Below are 21,899 nucleotides of genomic sequence, written 5' to 3'. Positions count from 1 at the left end.
TCGTCCACCATCTTGTGTGTCAACAAAGTGAGTCATCCAGAGTATACAGTGCAACCTAAGCGATAGGTTCAAGCTAGATTGCTATGGTCCACACATGCTCGGTATGAGTCTGCACGTAAATATGGGCCAGACAAAGGGGAAATTTTATGACATCCCCTCGGTTATCGTTCACCAAGGAGAGGAGACTGAGCGATTGTCGTGCGAGAGAAGAAATGTCTGGCCTACAAGAATCAATAGGGACGGCTTCATTCCAGACCCACGCAAACGACATTATAAATTGCGTTTGTAACACTCTATCACAAGTTAAAGTGGCTTAGGCTTTTTTGTTGTTGTTGATGGGGCTTCACGATTGACCGAAATCTAACGATACAGCGATGGGACGTAGTGCAAGACTCCTTTTTTCAAGGAGTTAAAGTTCCCCTTTGCTATTTGAGTGACGGAGCATTTGGCGAAACAAAATTGTCACAGTTTGGGTTTTAACAGCACCGACCATTCGGAGGCAAGTGCGAACGGTTCTCGCCAATACTGGTGAGGCAAAGTTTACAAGTTGCATGCCACACACTTTCGTGTGAGCTGACAGCAGGTTCAACAGAGCTCCCCCAGAAGAGGGCGCCGTTTAAAGCATGTCACCGTTATTGACCCGTGATTGCATAAATGGGGTCAAAAATGACCCAATGGGTTATTCTTAAAATTCTTTTAAACAAAAAAAGTTGTGAAAATGTCATATTCCAGCTATTCATCATAAAATCATGACATGATTTCATTCGTGTTTTTTTTTCCTTCTAATTTTAGATCCCACCCATGGAAAACCGTATGTACTAGTAGGTCATGCATCCATAGGTTAAGTACTCACAAAAACTCAACTAGTACCGATATTGAACTTTTTAAATCAAAAGTCGCATTGAAATTGCAACAGTGGTCTGAAAAATGGCAATTAGGCTTTATTCACAAAATCGCAAAGCCCTAATGGTTGAATTTTGAAACTACATAGTTGTCCCTGGGCTTTTTTAACTTTTGAACATATCGCCGGCACAAATAAAACCGGATTAGTGTAATTAAGGGGTAGGCCGACACGTAAAACACTACGCGGTACCCTGTGTTACTGTTGGACTGAATCTTGTCTGGTGCCGGGAGAGGCAGCGATTACTTTATATGGGTTTTTATTGAGAGGCATGGGAAGAAATCCTGTTCCGGGAGTTTTCAGGCTGGCAGATTATTCCCTGAAGACAAGTTTGTTGTGTAAACATTGATAAGAAAGTGTTCAGGGAATGAATTACATGTAAGGCCTGTACAGCTGCTTGGGCCAACATAGATAGGGTTCAAACTTGGGCTCTGCTTCACCTGAGGAGAGTAATCTCCTTGTGTCACAAGGCAGCCAGTATTTAAGTGTAAAATACGGGCATGATGTCATTGAATATTATAGAGGACTAGGAGCCAAGGCAGAATTGTACGACAGCTCAAACCCGGATTGGGCACTATCATAGAAAATGGCTCCACAAATGACTTCCAACAATCCCACAGTCAAAAAGAAAGAGATATGATGAAGCCCAGACAAGACGAGAGAAAGGAAAGGATTTCTAGGCGGCTATAGCTCTTCTCAGACTTCAAAAGATTTGATTTTTTTTTTTTTTTTTTTTATCCAAACCAGAACTGACGGTTGGGAACAACTATCTCGAAACATTATCTGAATTTATTGAGTCTCGCGCCATAGGCTAGCTTGGTGGGACTGGGAGGTTGCCGGTTTGGTCCTCGCCTGAGTCATACTTATAACCTTGGTACCCATCGCCTACCTGCTTGGCGCTGGGCATTAGGGGTTTGAATTAGGGTGGTCGGTCACCAAATGACTCTCCAGCGACACATCGGTTGGGTAGGACACAGTGTGTATGGGAGGCGACCCCTGGTTGATTTGGATAAGGTGAGGAAAATGAAGAAGATTGGGTCACATGCCTTATCAGACGCGTACAGGGTTGGGTAGGGTTACTTTAACTGGATTACTTTCAATTACTTTTGGATTACTCCAATACCAAATATGCTAATAAAAGACAAAAGAAACTAAATATGAATAAAATGACTAAATTTTGTGCAGGCTTGGGGAGTAACGGAATACATGGAACGGCAAAAATGATGTTGGCAAGCTGTTTGGATTTATTTTCATTTTGTTTCTGTCGCATTTGATGTTAGTTTTGCCGGAGATCAAAGAGATCAAAGCCAGGGGAGAAAGCTTACCCTGTGTTGTGAGTCATCATTTTATTCATATTTAGTTTCTTTTGTCTTTAATTAGCATATTTGGTATTGGAGTAATCCAAAAGTAATTGAAAGTAATCACGTTAAAGTAACCCTACCCAACCCTGGACGCGTAGAATAAATAAAACCAAAATAAGTCAGTTGTTAATGTTCGTTGCTGCACAAGGTGGCGGCTGTGGCAAGCGATCATGGGTGAAGTTCTGAATCGGATACCAATGTATAAAGCACATGAGATTATGACGCATTATAAATACACATTTCATACAACATAAATATAAGGGAATCTGTTTTTACAAATAAAATTGATTGATTGATTACCGAATGTTGAAGAATTTTGTTGTAATTATGCCTGCATTGACCAGCTGGCAGAGATGGAAAGCTGCGTGGTAGCTGTTATGGACCTTTTGGACAAATTTCAACATATTACTATTTTTTTTTTTTTTTTTTTTTTTTTAATTGATGTTCACTGTGTTTTGTGTACTGTTACCCAAGGCTAAATCTTGTGCACCCTGGTCATCCTTGAAGGGGATTACAACATCTGAGGCCCCTTCTCAAGGTTTCTTATTTTCCTGAGGTTTTGAGTTTTTCCTTGCCCGCATGTTGGTTTAATATCAGGCCTGAGGGGATGGTGTAATTGTAACCACTGCAGTCCTTTGAGACATTCTGTGATAAAGGGCGATACAAATAAATACGACTTGACTTGACATTGCCAAATGTATGAACCCAATTTCTGGCTCTTTAAATGTGCACTGGATTATAAAGTGCACTTTCAAATCTCTGGCAAATTTGGGGTTTCTCGGGTGCGCCTAATTTCAATGATCGTGAGACTTCCAAGCAAAAAGTATCAGACCGGTATCGATTCATACTACCCTGGATTGGATCGGTACAAATATCCAATTATCGCTCACTCCTACTAGATAGTAGGTAGCCCATACTACAAAGAGCTTCAGTGTACGGTGTACAGTGGTTTCACGTTGGCGCTATCACGTTTGGGATGTGTGACAATTTTTTTTTTCTGATTTTAGCAATTCAAAAGACTTGAGCAACTTAAAAAAGGTTATTTGGCTAATATATATCTTTTTACAGGTGAGATGTCCCTGGACCACGAGAGTCCTGATTTTGTGCCCTCTATTTTTCCAATCCCTAAGCCAAAACAAAATCCCTATGCGAAGATCAAAAGGTAAAACACGACAAATAAAATCTAGCCATTCGTGTTTTCAGTTGATCCGAATGACGTGTTTAACTCGGGAATATCCGTGGTTTACTCATGCACCAGGGATGAATGTATTGTATTACAGCTTAAGATCAGTATATTTGTTAATTTGAGTTATTCTTGTGTAAAGGAACCGAGGAAAAGAGAAATGGAATGAACGTGTTCTGGTTGCGCCCCCAAATCAATCTGCTCCTGCATCTGAAACTGCAGGGGGAGTCACCAGTATGGATTTCAGTCCGAGTAAGTGCAACCACTGTTATGTTATTTCCTGTATTTTTATGTCGTGTTATGTTCTGCATCTTAAATTGGGTTGGCCCTCTTAAGTTCTCTCCCCTCTATCCTGATCTCAACATCCATTATTTCCCTTACAACCGATATTTCTGCACGGCAACCCCAAAAATTAAAGGAGAAAAATTTGTCTGAAGCGTAATTGTAATCCTGTGCAGTCCTTTGAGACATTTTTGTGATTAAGGGCTATATAAATAAATGTGACTTGACTTGAAGCACTTTTGGAAAAAAATATGAAAAAAAAGATAACAAAAGCCAGAAATACAACAAAAAAGAACAAGGAGCGGGGATAAAGATAATAAAAGAGGGGAAGGTAAAGAAAGAGAAAGAGAAAAAGAGAGGGGTGACTAGAGAAAAATAGAGAATTAAAGAAAATGTTCAGTGGAGGGAGTGGAGGAAAGAGAGAAAAACGTGTTACAGAGAGCGAAAGAAAGAAAGCAAAATAAAAAGAGAAATAGAGAGAAATACACACAACAAAGAGAAAAAAGAAACATAAAAGATAAAAGAAAAAAGAGAAAGATAGAAAGAACACGATAGAGAGACTGAGAAATCGTGAAAGAAGTCAAAATAGAAAAAGAAAATGGGAAATAGAGAGGGGAAAAGAGGGAAAACAAAAAAAGATAGAGGGAGATAGAGAAGGAGAGAGAGAGATAATAGAAAAAGAAAGAGGGAGAGAGAGAGAGAGAGTAACAAATATTTAAAGCTGCAGCTCGTTTTTTGTTTTGTTCTCTCAGCATCTCACGGGCCAGATTGAAGCTGTTGGCGGGCCTGATCCGCCCGGCAGGCCGCGTGTTTGACGCCACTGTAAATGTGAATTTCCCTTCGGGGATGAACAAAGTATCTATCTATCTATCTATCTATCTATCTATCTAACTCTTGACTTTTCTGCTAAAGCTGAAGAGGACATTCCAGTCACAAGGACGGAATACGATGAGCTAAAGCTCAGGTACACCAGGCTGAAGAATGACCACATCAACCTGCAGCAGGCGTATCAAGAACTACGAGACAGAAATGAGAGACTCGAAGAGGAGCTGAAGAAGTCGACTTTTTCATACTCTAATATTAAGCGCAACGCGGAGCAAATGTTGTTTATGACTGGAACAACATCTGTGCTCTTCGACTGGTTGTGCACCAAAATGACAGGAAGCGTAAAACTATTCAGTGAGACGCTCTCTCTGCAAGATCATCTTTTGATCGTGTTAATGAAATTAAGGTCGGGCTCGACTAACACCGATTTAGCTTACAGGTTTAAGGTCCCGACTGCCACCGTGTCTCAAATTTGTCGCAGTTGGATACCGACTATGGCCGTAATACTCAAACCACTCATTAAATGGCCAAGTAAGGAAGCGACACTAAGAAGTATGCCTAAGGTGTTTAAGCAAAAATTTAAGAGATGCCGATGTATAATAGATTGCACCGAGATCTACATCAACAGACCGAGACGTATGATCTCCTGGTCCCAGTCGAGCTCAAACCGTAAACACGATGATACCCTGAAATATTTGATCGGCATCACTCCGGCCGGAGCCATTTCCTTTCTCTCCAAGGGTCGGGGTGGGCGCTTTTCTGATAAGAGGTTAACAAAGGAATCAGGGTTTTATGAACTTTTGGAATCTAACGATAAAATTTTGGCAGATAGGGGATTTCTTATTGCAGAAGAACTTGCAGCTCGCGGCGCGTCCCTTGGCGTTCCAGCTTTCACTAAAAGCAAAGGGAAACTCTCGGCACAGAAGGTCGACGCGGCAAGACGACTGTCACGCGTCAGGATACACGTCGAACGTGTTCTAAAAAGGTGGAAGGACTTCCGAATTTTGCAAACAAGAATTCCTCTGTCGCAGGCTGACCTTCTAGATGATATTGTTATTGTGTGTGGTGGTCTCACGAACCTTAGCAATACTGTTGTTCCGAAAAAAGACTTAAGAATTAAGGGCTCTGAATAATAGATTCAAGTCTTGTTGTTTTGATAATGTCAGGTTCAAACCGATGTCAGGATGACACAAGAGACTCTTTTTGAGTTATTTATTTAAGAAAAGCAAGCACATTAAAAACAAGGCAAATTGCACTCTTAGATTACCATTAAACAGACCCCGAGGACTGAAGTGTGGGCTCCTTTCTCATACCATTATATGGATTCTGATTGGAGGATAGAATAAATCACGTGCACGCAAGAGTATTGATTGGACTAACTCTTTGGTTACATGGTGTGATATACACTGCTGGCCACTAAAGGACACTCTACCCTAACAATAAACATGGAAAGAAGAAAGTACTTGAAGTTAGTACCTTTTATAGCTGATTCCTTTCCCAGGAGACGAATGATTCATGTGATTCACCACAGTAGTTGATTGTATGATAACAGATAGGAGTCACCTGAGAAACTTGCCAGTGGCCTTCAGGTTGTAACTTTTTAATTAGAGGCAAATTCTTTTGGCGCTTAGAAACTTATTCTCTTGACCTTGGAGGCCCCTGAAAACAACCCTGAAAACAACTCGAAATACACTTGTTGAGTATAAGCATATAAAGAACACAAAAGTAAGATTAGATATCTGGGATAAGAGTATATAATATAGTATAAGTCGTGACTGAATTGGAAATAAACCATTCATCGGGATGAAAATCTCTCACCTTTAGGAGGAATTCACTGTTTTGATGCCAAAACGGGTGACCTATGTGAATTGTGTAGATCCGAAGAGAAAGTGGTTAGGGGGGCTGGGGGTGGATGATGGGTTGTAATGTGAGATTTCCCAGAGTGACATTGAATTAAAATCAGTATAGTTCACGCAGGCAGGAGTACTGTATTTGTCTCATGATCCCACTTTTTTTGTTCACGGTACCAGAAACAAATGTTGGACACGTGGGAAAACTGAACTTTGCCCTGAAAGATATTAATAAACGCTAAAAAGCACAACAAGTACAATTCATTGGTGTATCTGATGAATCGGACCTTACATTGTACATTTAATGGCGGCGTGTTGTTCATAGTTGTCAAATAATGGAATCATGGCTTTATATATTCAATGTTTGTCACTTTCAATGCTGAGTTTATCATTTTCACCATCTTTTTCTGTTAATCAGAGGAAAAAGAGATCATGAAAAGATGGGACAGAATACTGTTCTAAATTCTACAAGCATCCGACACAGGGAGACCCCGAGGTCCTTAAGAATTCCGGCCCATGTGACAAACAACACCACCAGAGGGCACATTGGACCCTACGAAGAACCGTGCGCAGACGGAAACATCAGCGTCTCAAGATCATCAGGACTGACCGAGATGATTTTCCAGGGCACAGTCCAAGGGGGTAGGAGGAAAGGAAGACTGAAAAAGAACTGGTCCAACAACATTAAGGAATGGACTGGTGCCAATTTTGCCACAACCCAAGAGCAGGCCAGGGCAGTCAACTGTGGAGAAGGCTGTCCAGAGTTCTGTCCTCTTTGGTGCCCCGATGACCCATGCGGTTAAGGGATCCATGAACCTTCATAAACTGACATGAATTCGGCTATCCTGCCTCAACAATATGCATGCAGCTATGCGCCATGTACCCACAAATGGCAAGACCAAACCTATGCCCCTTGTCTATACCAAGTGTCTCCAACTTGTTGCCTTCAGGCACCAGGTAGTCCCCTCAAAACAACTGACAAGCTCACAGACGGCTCACCAGTGATGGGTCATTGTGATTTTCTACAAAATGTGATTTCAATCTGACATGATGTTTTAGTGGTTGCCTGGGCCTAATTGACGTTTCATAATTACAACCTAATAATAAAATGGTAACAAGATAGTAATAGCATAAGTTATGTTAGGGATGGTATAAAAACTGGTAGCTCTTTGAGCTAATCAATGAAAAAAGTAGCCCTGAGCATCGAAAAGGTTGGTGACCCTGGTCTCCACAGTGCCGTTTAATGCAACATTTCTCCCACAAAACCTTGGTTGCTAAGTGTCAGGTAAAGGGGTAAACAAACAAACCAAAACAAACGAACAAAAAAGACAGTCTCGATTTTAAAAGCAGCTTGCTGAAGTTCTTTATTTTTACCCTTAGGTGGCTGCAAAGATGCGCTGCAGCAGCCTTGACATTTGCCAACAAAGCTCGCAGTGACGTTAGTGGAAGCGAGACGTTTTTTGACTACCAGTAATTTAAATAGAATATAACGGATCTTGGCTGTATTCATATTATATCATGTATTTCTGCTGAAAATATTGAAGAAACACGTGCAGCTTTTAACCCTCCCCGAGTGACTACAAATAGTACAGATTAAGCAAAAGAAAAGGAAAAATATATTTGTCAAATATTCTTACCAGGACTGCAAGGTGCGCATAAGTTCATAACTCCACACTTTTTGTTTGATCCAGGGTAGCGAGAAGGTAGGTTATCAAAAAAGGACGAGCAGTTCCTTCCAAGGTTTTATTTACAGAATATTCTGGGCATAAATGAGCCTCAGACAACGGCTGTGCAAATTCACAAATACAAAGACTGAAATGGCTTACCATTGTTCTAGGACTAAAAAGGACACCCATAAACAACTGATTTTAAATCTATGTTGCATTCTCTACAAAATTAAACAGTAAAGGGATCCCACCATTGAATAGAGCACTGTCCTCCTGAGAATGGCCTCGTCACCCTTGGTGGACAGCAGTCCTGTTCTATTTTCGTTTATTTGAAAAGGGACTAATATGCTCCATAAACTCATTTGAAATTCTATATTTAGCTAAAGCTAATTCTCAATGTCTGTCCAAGCTGCTCAACCTGTACCTGAGGGGAGCAATTGTATTGCATGCTACAATTTGGAGTTTGCTTGATGGGATCTTCTACCCCCGTGCCTATTTAAACCCCCCATTACACATTTTAAGTGTTAGAAGCCCTTCCCCTGACTATGTCTGACGTGTTTGTAATAAAGAAGAAGAGGTTTAGAAACACTGGCCAGATGAGATTCAGAAGCTCATATCTCTTCAAGAGCTGAAATTGTTGTCTCTATTTGTGTATTTCATTCAAATAAATAGGGTGATAATCCAAACATTGGCACTCAATGATCATCAATGCCACTCCAGGCTACAAAATAAAACACAACTGAAGTTAGATAACTACGACTAAAACAATGAAGAAGTCATAAATGATTTTATATAACCATGACTAAATATAGGCAGGGACGTTATTTTAAAATTACAACTCCCTCAAATGTATTGCCGCTTTATATCGTGTGTCCACAGTTCTCGAATAAGAGCTTGCTCTGTCCACTCCACGCATCGGCCCGGTATTGCAGTACCTCCGGGAACGGTGCATTCGCAATGATCGCAGCAAGGCTTTAGGGCTAGGACCTTAGCTTGGCCTTTTGGCTGAGAGTAAGTGTCCCGGCTCCTAGGCTTTGTAGCGTATTATGAACTGACCGATAACGGATAATGGATAATGAATAACGAAGATAGAACAATAACCCTTAAAAACCCCAAAACCCCATACACATTGGTTGTTTTTATTTTCCAGCGGGTCCCATTTCCGGATCAAGTTTTTCTATGCCTTTGTTTTTGTCTCCCCCCTCTTACTTCTTCAATTGTCATGGTAACCTTGTTATCATGCCACAATTATTTCTTTCATTGAAACATTAGTAATGATGTTTGAATAAGCAATGTTTGTAATCTCTAAATTGGGCCACGTTGTTGGAGTGTGATGTAATGTGTTTGTGTCAATAAAGTTTGTTAAAACCCATTCCAGTAACTCGTGGTGCTGCTGATGTTGTTTGGTCTACTATAACGTAAGGTATCACCACAAACTTCACTATCAACCACCAAGAGTTGCACTTGTCACCAATTTTAAACATGTTGGAGCTGTCATATCAGAAGAAGGGTAACAACCAGAAATATTTGGCCAATACAGCTCATACCACAGCCACACTTGCTGGACTTCAACCTGACTGGAGGGACTCATTCTGGTTATTTCCTTCTTTTACGTTCACGAGACATGGACTAACAATAAAGCTGGAAAGTAAAATTCAGGTCATGGAGAATTGATGCTGCAGTTAACTTCTATGCATCAGCGACATAGCAACATCATCAGACGGCACAATAGACCCTGCGTAGAACTGTTGTCAACTGTGTGCAGATTTATACATTCACATCCCAAGATCATCAGAACTGGACAAGCTTATTCTCCAGGGCACGGTCTAAGGGTGGAGGAGGAGGGTGAAGGATTTTACACATTTTACTATAAAGGCTTTTATACGATTAAATACAAGTTACATTTATCAAATGCAATGAAGATTTTCACTGAGTGGGCGTCAGGTCACGCTGTTCCGAATGCGGAATGTTTTGCCTGGGGAATTTTGATAACAGGACTCTGACGGGGACGACAGGCGATGTTTGGAGAACAAGGCCCTGATGACGTAGAAACGCTCTGCTGTTTTCAGACATCGGGACGCTCTTCTCCAAGATGGTGGGGCCGCGTGGGGGCTTTCATTGGCACGCCCATGGGAGGAGCCGGCACACCAGCTTGCGGGAAAAAACGTGGGCAAGATCGAGAGAGGAGGCTTGACAGAGACTCGAGCGACACTAAATCGGCTAATTTGGCCATATATTCGATGGAGTTCACTTAGTTAAATTGTTTAAGTAATTAAATCTACCCCTGTGTGGAAATTCCGGTCTCTTGTCCATCTTTTCACATCAACAAACGAGCGCGCATTGTTAGGGGGATGTAGGTTGTGTTTGGTAAATGGAGTCAGATACCTAATTCGAACAATTTGGTAAACGGTACATTTTAATATTTAATTCCAAACAAGGGGAAGACTGAAAAAGAATTGGGCCGACAACATTAAGAATCGACAAACATGCAACTAACTGGCAGCAATGGAGGAAGCTGTCCATAGTTGTGTCTGTTAACTGTGATATTTCCAGTCTGACTTGACCCTCTCTGCTTTAGCCAACAAGGCATGGTTTCCCCCAGCTACGCTCTTGTCTATTATAGGATGTACATTGTTATTGTTAAGTTAACCTATTTTTTCTTAGTGATAGTATCCTCAAACCTCCAATGTGTCCCCGCCTTTGACAAAATATTTCACTTAAATATAGGCAAGTTTGCTTTGGGCCTCAGGACTTGCACATTTTTGCCGAGTTCTGTAGAACCCCTTCTGTAGAACCTAATATGCTGCAAGCGATACGGAGGACTATCTCATTAGCTACACCGCTTATCCTCAGTACGGTCGCGGGGGTGCTGGAGACCATCCCAGCAATCTTCGGGCAGTGGGCAGGGGAGACCCTGAACTGGTTGCCAGCCAATCGCAGGGCACACAGGGACAGACAACTCGCTCGCTCATTCACACCTAGGGACAATTTGGACCGGCCAATCCACCTGAAACGCATGTCTTTGGAATGTGGGAGGAAACCGGAGTGCCCGGAGGAAACCCACGCAAGAACGGGGAGAACATACAAACTCCGCACAGGTAGGCTGGTAGCTGGATTTGAACCCGCACAGGAGGTTCCAAGACCTTAGAACTGTGCCGCACACGCGCTAACCACTGCGCCGGCGTGCTGCCCACGGAGGACTATGGTTCTCCATAAACAAGTACCTAGAATACCCAGAAGACGTATGTGTTCATACACTTGCATTTTGTCCAAATTTTTATTACAACAGTTACCATAAGCACAAAAGGTCGCCTTCAAGTTTGATTTGTTGCTGGGCGGGGATGAATTGTCTGCAATGAAAGCACAAAAATGACTGACAACTTGTCTGGCACGCCTTCTGTCTTCCATTGCTTGATTTTTTCTTGCAAACAGAAAATGAAGAGAGAACTATGAAGTGTTCTGTTCTCTGCACTGAAACAGTGTGATAGAGAAGAATCAGCAATGATGAAAATGTATTTATTAATAATTTGTTGAAGAATACTCCCTCTTTGGGAAAAAAATGAAAACGTCGATAAAAAGGATCGTAGAACAAAAGCACTGAGGTTGATGCGACTGCCAAGCGTGTTGGTGCATTAGTGACGCCGCTTCAAATTAAATAAAAGTTATTTGCTAACACACCGGAAGACAGCGACTGTTTTTTCAAAACAAGAGATATATTCGCAGAATCCCCCGTAACCGTAGTACGCCAGTCCACCCAAAATGAGAATATACGAATAAATTATCAATAACAAACACAAAATGAATGTTTAATAAAGCCAATCATTTGGTTCATCCTGTAACATGTCGAAAATAGTTATTATTTTGAAAGTCACAACTTACGTATGCTTTTTAATAACGATTTCTTGACGTCCTCGTAATGAGAAGAGCCACTTGCACACGCACATACACACGCGCACAAACACGCGCACGCACGCACGCTCTCCCCTCCCTTGCAGTAGTTGCAGTCAAGCTGCAGTCTTCATCTTCTTGAACAGAGCATCCCGCATTTACACTGCAGATCGCCATCGTTTCGCACGAAAATGACAACAGGCTTATTATTATGATCAGAAATAATCATTATTGATAACCATTGCTTTTATTGATATCATTGGCTCGCAGATTTTTTTTTTGCACACAAAAAAATGAGATTTCTGTAGCTCCTGGTTTGTCAGAGCAGGTAAGAACCGTTCGGATTTACGTTAATGAATATAGATTTTTTTTTTGTATATGTGTGAGTTTTATGTCACGTTTGCGTCAATTTGTGTGTTAGTGCGTGAGTGCTCGTGCATTCAAAACTAAATGACGTTCTTTTGGCGTGAAAATGTGAGGTGTGGTTGATTAGGTCTTGGCCTTTCAAAATAAAAGAAAAAGTGAAGCTGTTTAGGGTGACTTCACAGACGGGGCAGGGAGCTGCCATCAAGAATTGTCCGCTGGCTTTTTGAAGAAACCAGTAAAAGATGTAAAAAAGGACAAAGAAAAATAACTTTACTGCTCACCTCTCAATCTTAAGGATTGGAACTAGCAACCGTCTGGACAAGCGTAGCGAGCCGTCCCTCTTTCATTTTTCTCTATTAGCTCGCAGAATCTTTTGCTCTGATGTGCTTTGCTCCCTGCAAATTGTTTAGCCCAACATCAATCATTGTCGCAGCGCCTCGGATCGGCTGCTCTAGTCTGTATTGTTTCCAGTTGATTCGGGGCGAGGCTAGATTGAGATGATTTCAATCAGCGCTATCAAATCTGCGGCCCGCTGGCCGGATCAGGTCCGCCAACCGATTGAATCCTGCCCGCGAAATAACGCTGAAAGAAACGGGAAATAAAGAGTCAGAAGGAGCAGCAGTTTTAATTTCGTGCTCTGGATGTTGCCGAAGTCAGGAACCACTCATGAAGCAACCGTAGCCGTATTTTTCTCTCTATCTCCCACTCTTTATTTCATTCTCTCTCTTTTTCTCTCTCTCCCTCTCTCTTTCTCTATGTTCCCCCCCTCTTTTCTACTCCCTGTTTCTCTCTCTCTCTCTCTCCCTCTTTGTGTCTTTATCTCACCGTCTTTCTATTTCCTTTATCTTCCCCTCTTTCTGTCTTTCTCTATTTTTTGTCTTCCTCTATCTTTTCTCTCTGTCTGTCTCTCTATTTCTTCTCTGTTTAACTCTTTCTTTCTCTTTCTCCCTTTTCTCTCCTCCTCTCCGTCTTTCTCCGTCTCTTTGGTTTTCTCGCTGTCTGTCTCTTTCTTTCTTTTCTGTCTTTCTTTCTTTCTTTCTTTCTTTCTTTCTTTCTTTCTTTCTTTCTTTCTAAAGCTAAAATGTGTTCAGCGCTCCTGATTTAAATGAAAAACCATTTTTCTAATCCGAGCCAAACAACCCGTTTTTGTTCCCAGTTGGCCTTTTCCATCTGTGTAGCCCCGCCCCTCCGGCAGCATGGACGAGGCGCAGCGTCCGGAAAGCAGAGATGACGAGCATGCAACCGTGACGTGCCAACCGGGCAGCGAGACCCAAGCTTTGCCAACTACCACGGGAACCACCGAGCACCTGGTAGTCAGCGGTGAGACCGGTAAGAAGTCGAGTTTGTTTGCTTAGCCCTTTACCACCAAAAGTCTCAAAGGAACACGCAGACCGCCATTACAACAACCCATGATCTGAAACATATAGAAAGGAATACTCAAAAACCCCAGGATGATGAAAATGAAGAAACCTTGAGAAGGGGCCGCACGTGAGATAATCCCCCTTCTAGGATGACCAGGCCAAAATGGGTGTTGCAAGTTAATACACAGACATCAACATCGAAACTGGTCATAACAGAATGTCCAATTGACAGCCTCAAAATCTTGACCAATCTAGCAGGTTCTACATAATGGCGTACATCAGGTCTAAGTGTCGCTACGATAGCTCGAATTGAATGCATCGGGAAACAACCAACCTCATCTTTCCTCTCCCAGAAGGACAAGAAAACAAGAGAATAAGGTCAACATCACTCATAAGCGAACCTTTTTGTCCTAAAGAGCCATAAAGGAAAAGTATTTTAATATTTTGAGAGAGAGAGACACACCATATATTCTAGGACAAAATTCAACAAAACCGCCAAACCCGCTCTCCAGACCAAAGTTAATTCTTTAGCACCTTTTATTTTACTGCGTGATGTTTGGTGGTTTCATAAAATCTATGAAATAATAATAAACCCAGAACCTGCGTTTCATATCATTAAAAATATACTACTTAAAATTTGTCTCCCTCCCGCAGTTACTTTAGAGTGTTGAAGCAGTTTGTCCTAAATAATGGTTTCAAGACAAGGTGCAAGCAAAGTTCTTGTATAAAAAAGTCACAAAATACTGCAATCGAGGATACCAACGTATTGAACGTCGGTGCAGACAGGTGCTTTGCCAGAGCTTCTGGGTATGTCGTTTGGTTTGGGTTATAGCTTGTTCCGTGGGTTTTCTTCATAGATGGTCGCCACGGTAAACCTAAATTGTTTAATGAGCTTCCATATCAAGGATTATTTAGCGATTTACAGACAAAACTCGGGCCGCCTGTTCGACACCCCTGGCATAGAGCAAATCTTAGCAATGTTCCAAAGACGGAAATAAGCAATTCCACTGATATTTTTAACGTGTAACTGAAACGACAGATCAGGCTCAAACGTGACCCCCACGTTTTTGCCAGAGTTACTCGGCGTGATATTCCTCCTATTGACCCCTCCCCTGGTCTGTCAATCCAATTGCAAACAGCGTGTCTCCACCCCCCCCCCAGGTAACGGCGTGGGTCATGGGCCTTGCGCCCCGACAGCCGGGGCGACCTCCCCATCCAGCCCGGCCAAAGGGTCCCATGCAAACGGGCGCCCTCGCTCGGGCAGCCGATCGGGATCGGCAGCCCCCAACTCTCCCAGGCCTTCGCTCAACTCCCCGCGGGCATCGGTGGGTCGCCGCCCCAGCGCCGCAACCGAGGGGCCGGCTCATGGCTCCAAACCTCGAGACTACCTGATGCTGGCCATCCTTTCTTGCTTCTGCCCACTCTGGCCCATCAACATTGTGGCCCTCACCTTCTCAGTCATGGTAAGTGCTAAGACGCAGGTGTCAAACAGGCAGCCCGCGGGCCAGATCAGGGATTGAATCCAACACTCAGAGAAGTGCGAGAGAAAAACAGGCTGCAGGTTGAAATATGTCAACTTGATGTTGCCCAAGAAAGGTGCCTCGAACAAAGACACTGTACTTGTATTGCTCTCTCTATTCCACCCCTTTTCTCCCATTATCTGTCTCTGTCTCTTTCACTCTCATTGTCTCTTTTTCTCTTCCTTTGTTGCTCTTTGTCTCTTTCTCTCTTTGTGTGACTTTTTAATTTCTTTTGCTCTAACTTCCTTTTTTCTTTTTCTCTCTTTTCTCTTTCTCTCTTCCTACCCTTCACGCTTTCTTTTCTCTTTTCTCTCCTTCAGTCTTAATATTTCTTTTTGGATTTCTTTCTTCCGCTCCCTTTATTTCCCCCTCTCTCACAACTTCTCTTTTTATCTATTTTGTTTCTCATGCTCTCTCCCTCTCTCTCTTTTTCTTTCTTTGTCCCACCCTCTCTCCTTTTCCTTCCCTCTTTCTCTTATTTCTTTAACTCTCTTTTTCTTTCTCTTTAATCTACTAGTCCGGGCCCCGACAAAATGTTTGTTCTATCGTGTGGCCCCTGAGTTAAAATGAGTTTGACACCCCTGTGTTAAGATCTCAGCTTTTGCCACAAATCCAGATTTTTTAAGCCAGGGCAAAACGTTTTCACTAAAAAGAAACCCTAAGGCATACTGTACATCAAAAACGTTTCAAAGATAATTTCAGCCATCCATCTAATGTTTTTTTTTGAAGCTTAAATAAGAACTTTCTTACTACTGCCGCCATCTCCTCGCCTAAAGTCATGATTGTAGCCTCAGCTCATTCACGAAGAGCGTGCAATTTAAAGCATTTCTTAGACACGCTTGAATTACCTCTTTTTTTTTAATTTTTTGGGGGTTGCCGTTTGGACAGTACTTCAAACAGCCCTCTTCTTGTTTTCACCATTTTCACGCTACACTAACAAATACATAGAAAACAAAAACCCAGGGGGATGAGCACGACATCACTCTCCAGCACTCCCCCCAGTCCCCTCTCCTCAAATTTAATGTCTTCCGCCCCAAACAGTTTTGATAAAAGTAAGATAAAAGCAGAGAGGCGCTGGCCCTAGCGCAGGGATCTCCAACATGGTGCCCGTGGGTAGCAGGATGCCCCCCTAAGGACAGCTGAGGTGCCTGTGGTCTTCTTCTTAGAATATCACACCAGCAGTGTTGGGCACGTTTCTTTACAAAAGTACCCCTGAGTTAGTAACTGAATTACTCTATAGTCAAAGTAACTAATAATCAGGGAAAGTAACTATTTCCGTTGCTTTAAAATAAGTTGTATGTCAAAGAATTTGAAATTTTCCGGGCAGTATTCGAGCCCATTTAAAAGAAAAGAACAGAGAGGTAAGCGTGTTATAGAACTTTTTTATAAATATTACACCTTACCAGCAACATATTTATCCTATACTTGAAAAAGAAACGGAAAACAATATTATAAAATAACAATTGGCAGTAAACAATATAAAATGAGTTTATTAAATAAAACTCAACTCTCACAACCTGAGACAATTGGTCAAGTAGACATATGCTACTGTACTTCAAGTATTTTGTTCCCAACAAAAGCCAACTATAAAACAATATAAAGTGAGTTTCACTCTATAGAATAAATCACAATTTCTAGTCAGACAACCGCTCAAGTAGACATGTACTTTAAGTATTTTCGCACGAGAAAAGGTAACCAGTTCAACAATATAAAGTGCGTTTAACACTGCTGTGTAAAATAAATACTGTAAATCAAACTCTCACAGCCTGAAACAGTGGTCAAGTAGAAATAGGCAACTGCACTTAAGCTATTATGTCCACAACAAAAGTTAAGAGCAAAACAATATGAAAGTGACTAACCAATCCCTCTCTCTTCGTGATGTTATCCGCTTCATAACGTGAGAGCTCCATTACCCACCATGCCACATGGTTCCCCAGCTAGCGCGTGTGTTCCCTCGGGTTTATGCTATAGTTTACTTGCGACTGACACGAAAGACAACACCGGTCCACGCCAACGAGCAATGACCGCAGCGTTTTTTGACTGTCATTAACAGTAACGGCGTTAATGGCGGAAAAATGATGAGTCAGAAGACCCTGTTACTGAAAAAAGTCAAGTCAAGTCATTTTAATTTGTATTGCCCTTAATAACAGAGTCTCAAAGGGTATTATTAGTATTATTTTAGACTGTTATTACACCATCCCCTGATCTGGAAACAACATGAGGGCAAGGAAAAACTCAAAAACCTCAACATGAGAAGGGACCGCACATGTGGCATCCCCCTTTCAGGATTACCAGACAGCAAAGGATGTTGCCATCACAAATAATACACAGATATTGTCCACAAAAAGTATAGGTTATTCATATGCTATAGGGTAGAAGTGTGTTTTAAGCTTAGATTTAAACAGGCCTTACTCCACCGCTCAGCGCTGGGTCATTGTGATTTTCTGGTCAAGTTTTTTTTAGTGGTTGACTGAGTCTATTTAAGCCTAATTCAATTATGGTAATAACAGAGTAATAACATAGTAATAACATAAGGCATCTGAAACCGATCTGAAAGCAATAAAACGCAGCTCTCGGTTTGAAAAGTGTCAAAGAGCGTTAGCCTAGCGTAGCCGAGTCTCGACTTGAAGTCTCGCCTGACAGCCTTCCGTCGTTTCAGTCCCGTAACAGTCTGCAGCAGGGGAACGTGGACGGCGCTCGCCGTTTGGGCCGCAACGCCTTGATCCTGTCGGTGGTGGCCATCTTAGGAGGCATCGCGGTTATTGCTGCCGCCATCACCCTCAACCGCGAACGTAAGACCCCGAGAGTCACCTTTCCACATCTCCAGATTTGCCACAGAGATCGGCAGCCTGACTCTTTTCCGTCTCCTCCTTTTACTCGCAGTGATTTTGAAATCGACATAACGCATCGGCGCCACGGAGATTCCGGACTTCCCGTTCCCGCACGACGAGCATGTGGCCAAAGTTCGACCTCCGCGACCGGAATCCCTGTTGCTATGGAGACCAAGGCCGTTCCCTGGCGTAAGGGGCAGGGAACGTCTTCTTGCATGTCCGACAAAAAAAACCCCCAAAAACGTTTTTTTGCATTTGAATGTTTACGAAACTTTCACTTTGTGCCATCCGTTACCGTGACGACCGCTTGTCACATGTCGCCGGACAAGCCAAGGTCATGGGTGGGAGTTTGGGATAAGGGATCCTCCTGGAAAGTTGCATGTTTTCAACCTTCAATGGCCTTCTCACATTAGCACTTTGTAGACAAAAGTAGCAGCTAACCGTGATTTTGATTATCGATTTTGGCCGGTGGTGGTCAAACTACAGCCTGCGGGCCACATCCCTGCCCGGCAAGGTTTTTAATTTGGCCCGCTGAATTAAAATGGTCAAGGTATAATAACAAGATCCATAAAAATAAATAAAGTACTGTACTACTCATTTTCATAATGTAATTTTTTGGGTGCCAGCATTGTGCCCATTTGTGTGTTTACTACAAAAATACTACAGGAAAAATACCATAAAAAAATACAAACAAATTTACTACAAAACTAATTATGAAATGAATTGCTTAAAACAGGGACCTAATTTTATTTGGCTTTTATTCTGTAAAGCAAAAGACTACAGACATATTAAAAAAATACTATACATTACTGTAGACTATAATGCGGAAATACTACCACAGAAATATTGCTTCAAAAATGCTACACACATACTACTACCAAAACACTACAAAAATACTACACAGTTGTACTATTTTGAAATACTACTACATAAAAATAGAAAAATAGTGTTACAGAAACACTATACAATTACCACAACAAAGTTATTACAAAAGTAAATATCTAATGCAGTGCCTAAAACAGGCCCCAAATACATTATTTTGATTTTATCTGAAAAAAAAACTCTTACGGATATACTAAAGAAAACATCACTACAGTTATATAATAATACCGAAATACGACTTCAAGTCAAGTCGTTTATTTATATAGTCCATAATCACAAAACCAAAATACCGCTACGGAATTACTTCAAAAATACCGCAATGAAAACCACAAAATAACTACCAAACTAAATATCGAATGTAGTGCTTTAATCAGGGACCCAATATATTATTTTGCTTTTATTCTGAAAAGAAAGAAATACTACTACAGTTACACTATGATACAGAAAGACTACAACAGGAATACTGCAAAGCTACTACTAGTTACACTATAATACAGAAATACTACTTCAGAAATACTGCAAAGATACTACTAGTTACACTATAGTACAGAAATACTACTGCAGAAATACTGCAAAGATACTACTCCAGTTACACTATAATACAGAAATATTACTGCAGAGAAACTACTACAGATACACTATAAACATAAATACTACTGCAGAAATACTGCAAAGATACTACTACAGTTACACTATAATATAGAATACTACTACAGAAATACCATAGATACTACTACAGTTACACTACAATACAGAAATACTACTACAGAAATACCATAACGATACTACTACAGTTACACTATAATACAGAAATACTGCAAAGATACTACTACAGTTACACTATAACACAGAAATACTGCAAAGATACTACTACAGTTACACTATAACACAGAAATACAATTATAGAAATAGTGCTACAGAATTACAACAAAAATACTACTTAAGTTATACTATTAAACAGAATTACTACTCAAGAAATGCTGCCTCATAATTGCTACAAAAACACTGCTACAGAAATAATACAAAGATACTACTCCAGTTAAACTATAATACAGGGGTACTACAAAAACACTACTACAGAAATATTACACAAATATTACTACAGAAACACTAAAAAAATACTACTACAACTATACTATAATATGGAACTACTTCTACAGAAATACAGATGCAGAAATACTACAAAAATACCACTCCATATATAGTTAAAGATAAGACTGCAATAATACTACAAAAATACTACTCCAATAAAGAAATACTGCTACAGATATACAACAAAAATACGACTGAAGTAATACTACAAAAATCCTACAGAAATACTCAAACACTCCAAAAATACAACTTCAGTAATGCTACAAAACTAAATAAGAAATAAAGTTCTTAAAACAGGGACCAGATACTGTATATTATTTTGCTTTAAATGTGAGCCTTTAAAAAAACAATTTGATGGGACCTCATTTTATTTAAAACAAATATAAAAAAAAAATGTCTGCATGTATAGAATTTGATAAACGAGAGAATCTGATTGGTCTCTAGGACCGGCCACATTTTTTAACCCAATGTGGGAAGCCAATCAAAACGTTTGCACACCCCTGGATTCAACTATCAATGTTTTTGTCAATGATTTGATAAATTGACTACATTCTTTGATTTCCATTACTTTATTCCAAAATAATAATGCAAATTGACGGTTGATTAAATGCAAGAGCATAACATAATTCCGCCATTTTTTTTCCTAATTTTGGTTTCTGCCAGAAAACTGGCAAAATGTAGTCGCTTGTTTTTCAAAATAATATTAATGTTGCAAATTTCCCATTTCTGAATACCACATAGACAATCAAACTGCTAGAAATTGAAAAACCTCCCATTTTGATAGTGTGAAATTCCAAAACACTTCGTTTAAAGGATGTTTGGAGTCAGTTGATCGATTATCAAAATTCTCGATTCATTTACTGATTCATTAACAGATTATAATAGTTTCATTCCTAATTAGCATGCTGATTTAATGATTAACAATATGCTAACCACTCATTAGCGCCACCGAGCTAACCTCGGATAGTAACCTAGGCTAGCATCCTTGGCGCGATTTGGCCTTGCGTGCGCATGAATATTGTATTCTGACCTTCAAATCATTTTGCTTGCCGCACAATTGTTTACGGACGTGACGCTAAATTTATGCTAACGTGACCGCTTTCAGTATTTACGAATTGTTCTAATCAATTGAATGTTTGGTGGGTCTTTGATTTTTCATATTTAATTAGCTCTTTGATCAATCATGAACTCTTTATTTTTTATTCAGTCTTAAAAATATGAATCTTCCGCAAAATTGTTTACACAAGTTTTTCTTAAAGCTAAGCTAACTTTAATGTCTATCCTCTACGTTACCAAAAAAAGTGTTCACTAGGTATATTTGTTTTGATCAATTTTTCTTGCATTTTATTAATCTTTGATTTTCTATTGTCTTTCTAAAAATGTTCACTGCTTCCATGGCAATACCGTTTGCACTACTTTATTTTGTAACATGTGACCTTTGTATTTTTGTATTTCTATTCTCTTTGTACTGCCCACTCAGCTGCTTCATGACTATTATGGGATGTTTGTCAGTGCATGTGCGCATTTATAAGACCTGAAAATAAATCTCACTTTAAATGAATGCTAATCACATCTCCTGCATTGTTATTGATGATGGTGCAACGAGGAGAAGCGGTGTTGCTACGGCGACTTTCATTATGGGACTGATCAGTAGCTGGGATGCACACGTGCGGTACTTATACATCACTGTAATTCATTATTGAAAACGCCTGGTGTATGTGTGGGTATTTGTGGGGGGGTGCTCTTAGAGTTTAAATGCAGAGGTCAGTAAATGCTTGTTCATGGTTTGCATTCACGGATCCCGTAACCACCTGGGTCATAGGGTCACCACTTCCTGTGGTGCATCTTGGCCTATTTAGCGATAAATAATTTAAATATACAGTGCCTTGC

At 40.7% G+C, this 21,899-nt stretch overlaps 1 protein-coding gene across 1 annotated transcript; it reads left to right on the top strand.

Annotated features, from left to right (window-relative positions):
- Nucleotides 1–12,072: 12,072 nt before the first annotated feature.
- On the top strand, nucleotides 12,073–21,576 carry LOC148374870 (uncharacterized). Its single transcript, XM_088341870.1, has 5 exons — nucleotides 12,073–12,285; nucleotides 13,480–13,652; nucleotides 14,846–15,147; nucleotides 17,864–17,996; nucleotides 18,088–21,576. Exons 2-5 carry the CDS (start codon nucleotides 13,520–13,522, stop codon nucleotides 18,105–18,107), a joined length of 588 nt encoding a protein of 195 aa, XP_088197996.1. The 5' UTR covers nucleotides 12,073–12,285; nucleotides 13,480–13,519; the 3' UTR covers nucleotides 18,108–21,576.
- The last annotated feature ends 323 nt before the right edge of the window (nucleotides 21,577–21,899 follow it).

This window comes from Urocampus carinirostris, chromosome 1 (genome assembly GCF_059441175.1).
Source record: "Urocampus carinirostris isolate Australia breed hairy pipefish chromosome 1, RoL_Ucar_1.0, whole genome shotgun sequence".
NCBI classification, from domain to species: domain Eukaryota; kingdom Metazoa; phylum Chordata; class Actinopteri; order Syngnathiformes; family Syngnathidae; genus Urocampus; species Urocampus carinirostris.
This window is presented reverse-complemented; position numbering and strand designations above follow the sequence as displayed.

Bases quoted from the DNA above. Each gene is read 5' to 3' on its own strand.
- LOC148374870 (XM_088341870.1), top strand. From the start codon at position 13,520: ATGGACGAGGCGCAGCGTCCGGAAAGCAGAGATGACGAGCATGCAACC. The intron at 13,653-14,845 runs GTAAGAAGTCGA...CCCCCCCCCCAG, and splicing joins GGTAGTCAGCGGTGAGACCG to GTAACGGCGTGGGTCATGGG. The intron at 15,148-17,863 runs GTAAGTGCTAAG...CCGTCGTTTCAG, and splicing joins CCCTCACCTTCTCAGTCATG to TCCCGTAACAGTCTGCAGCA.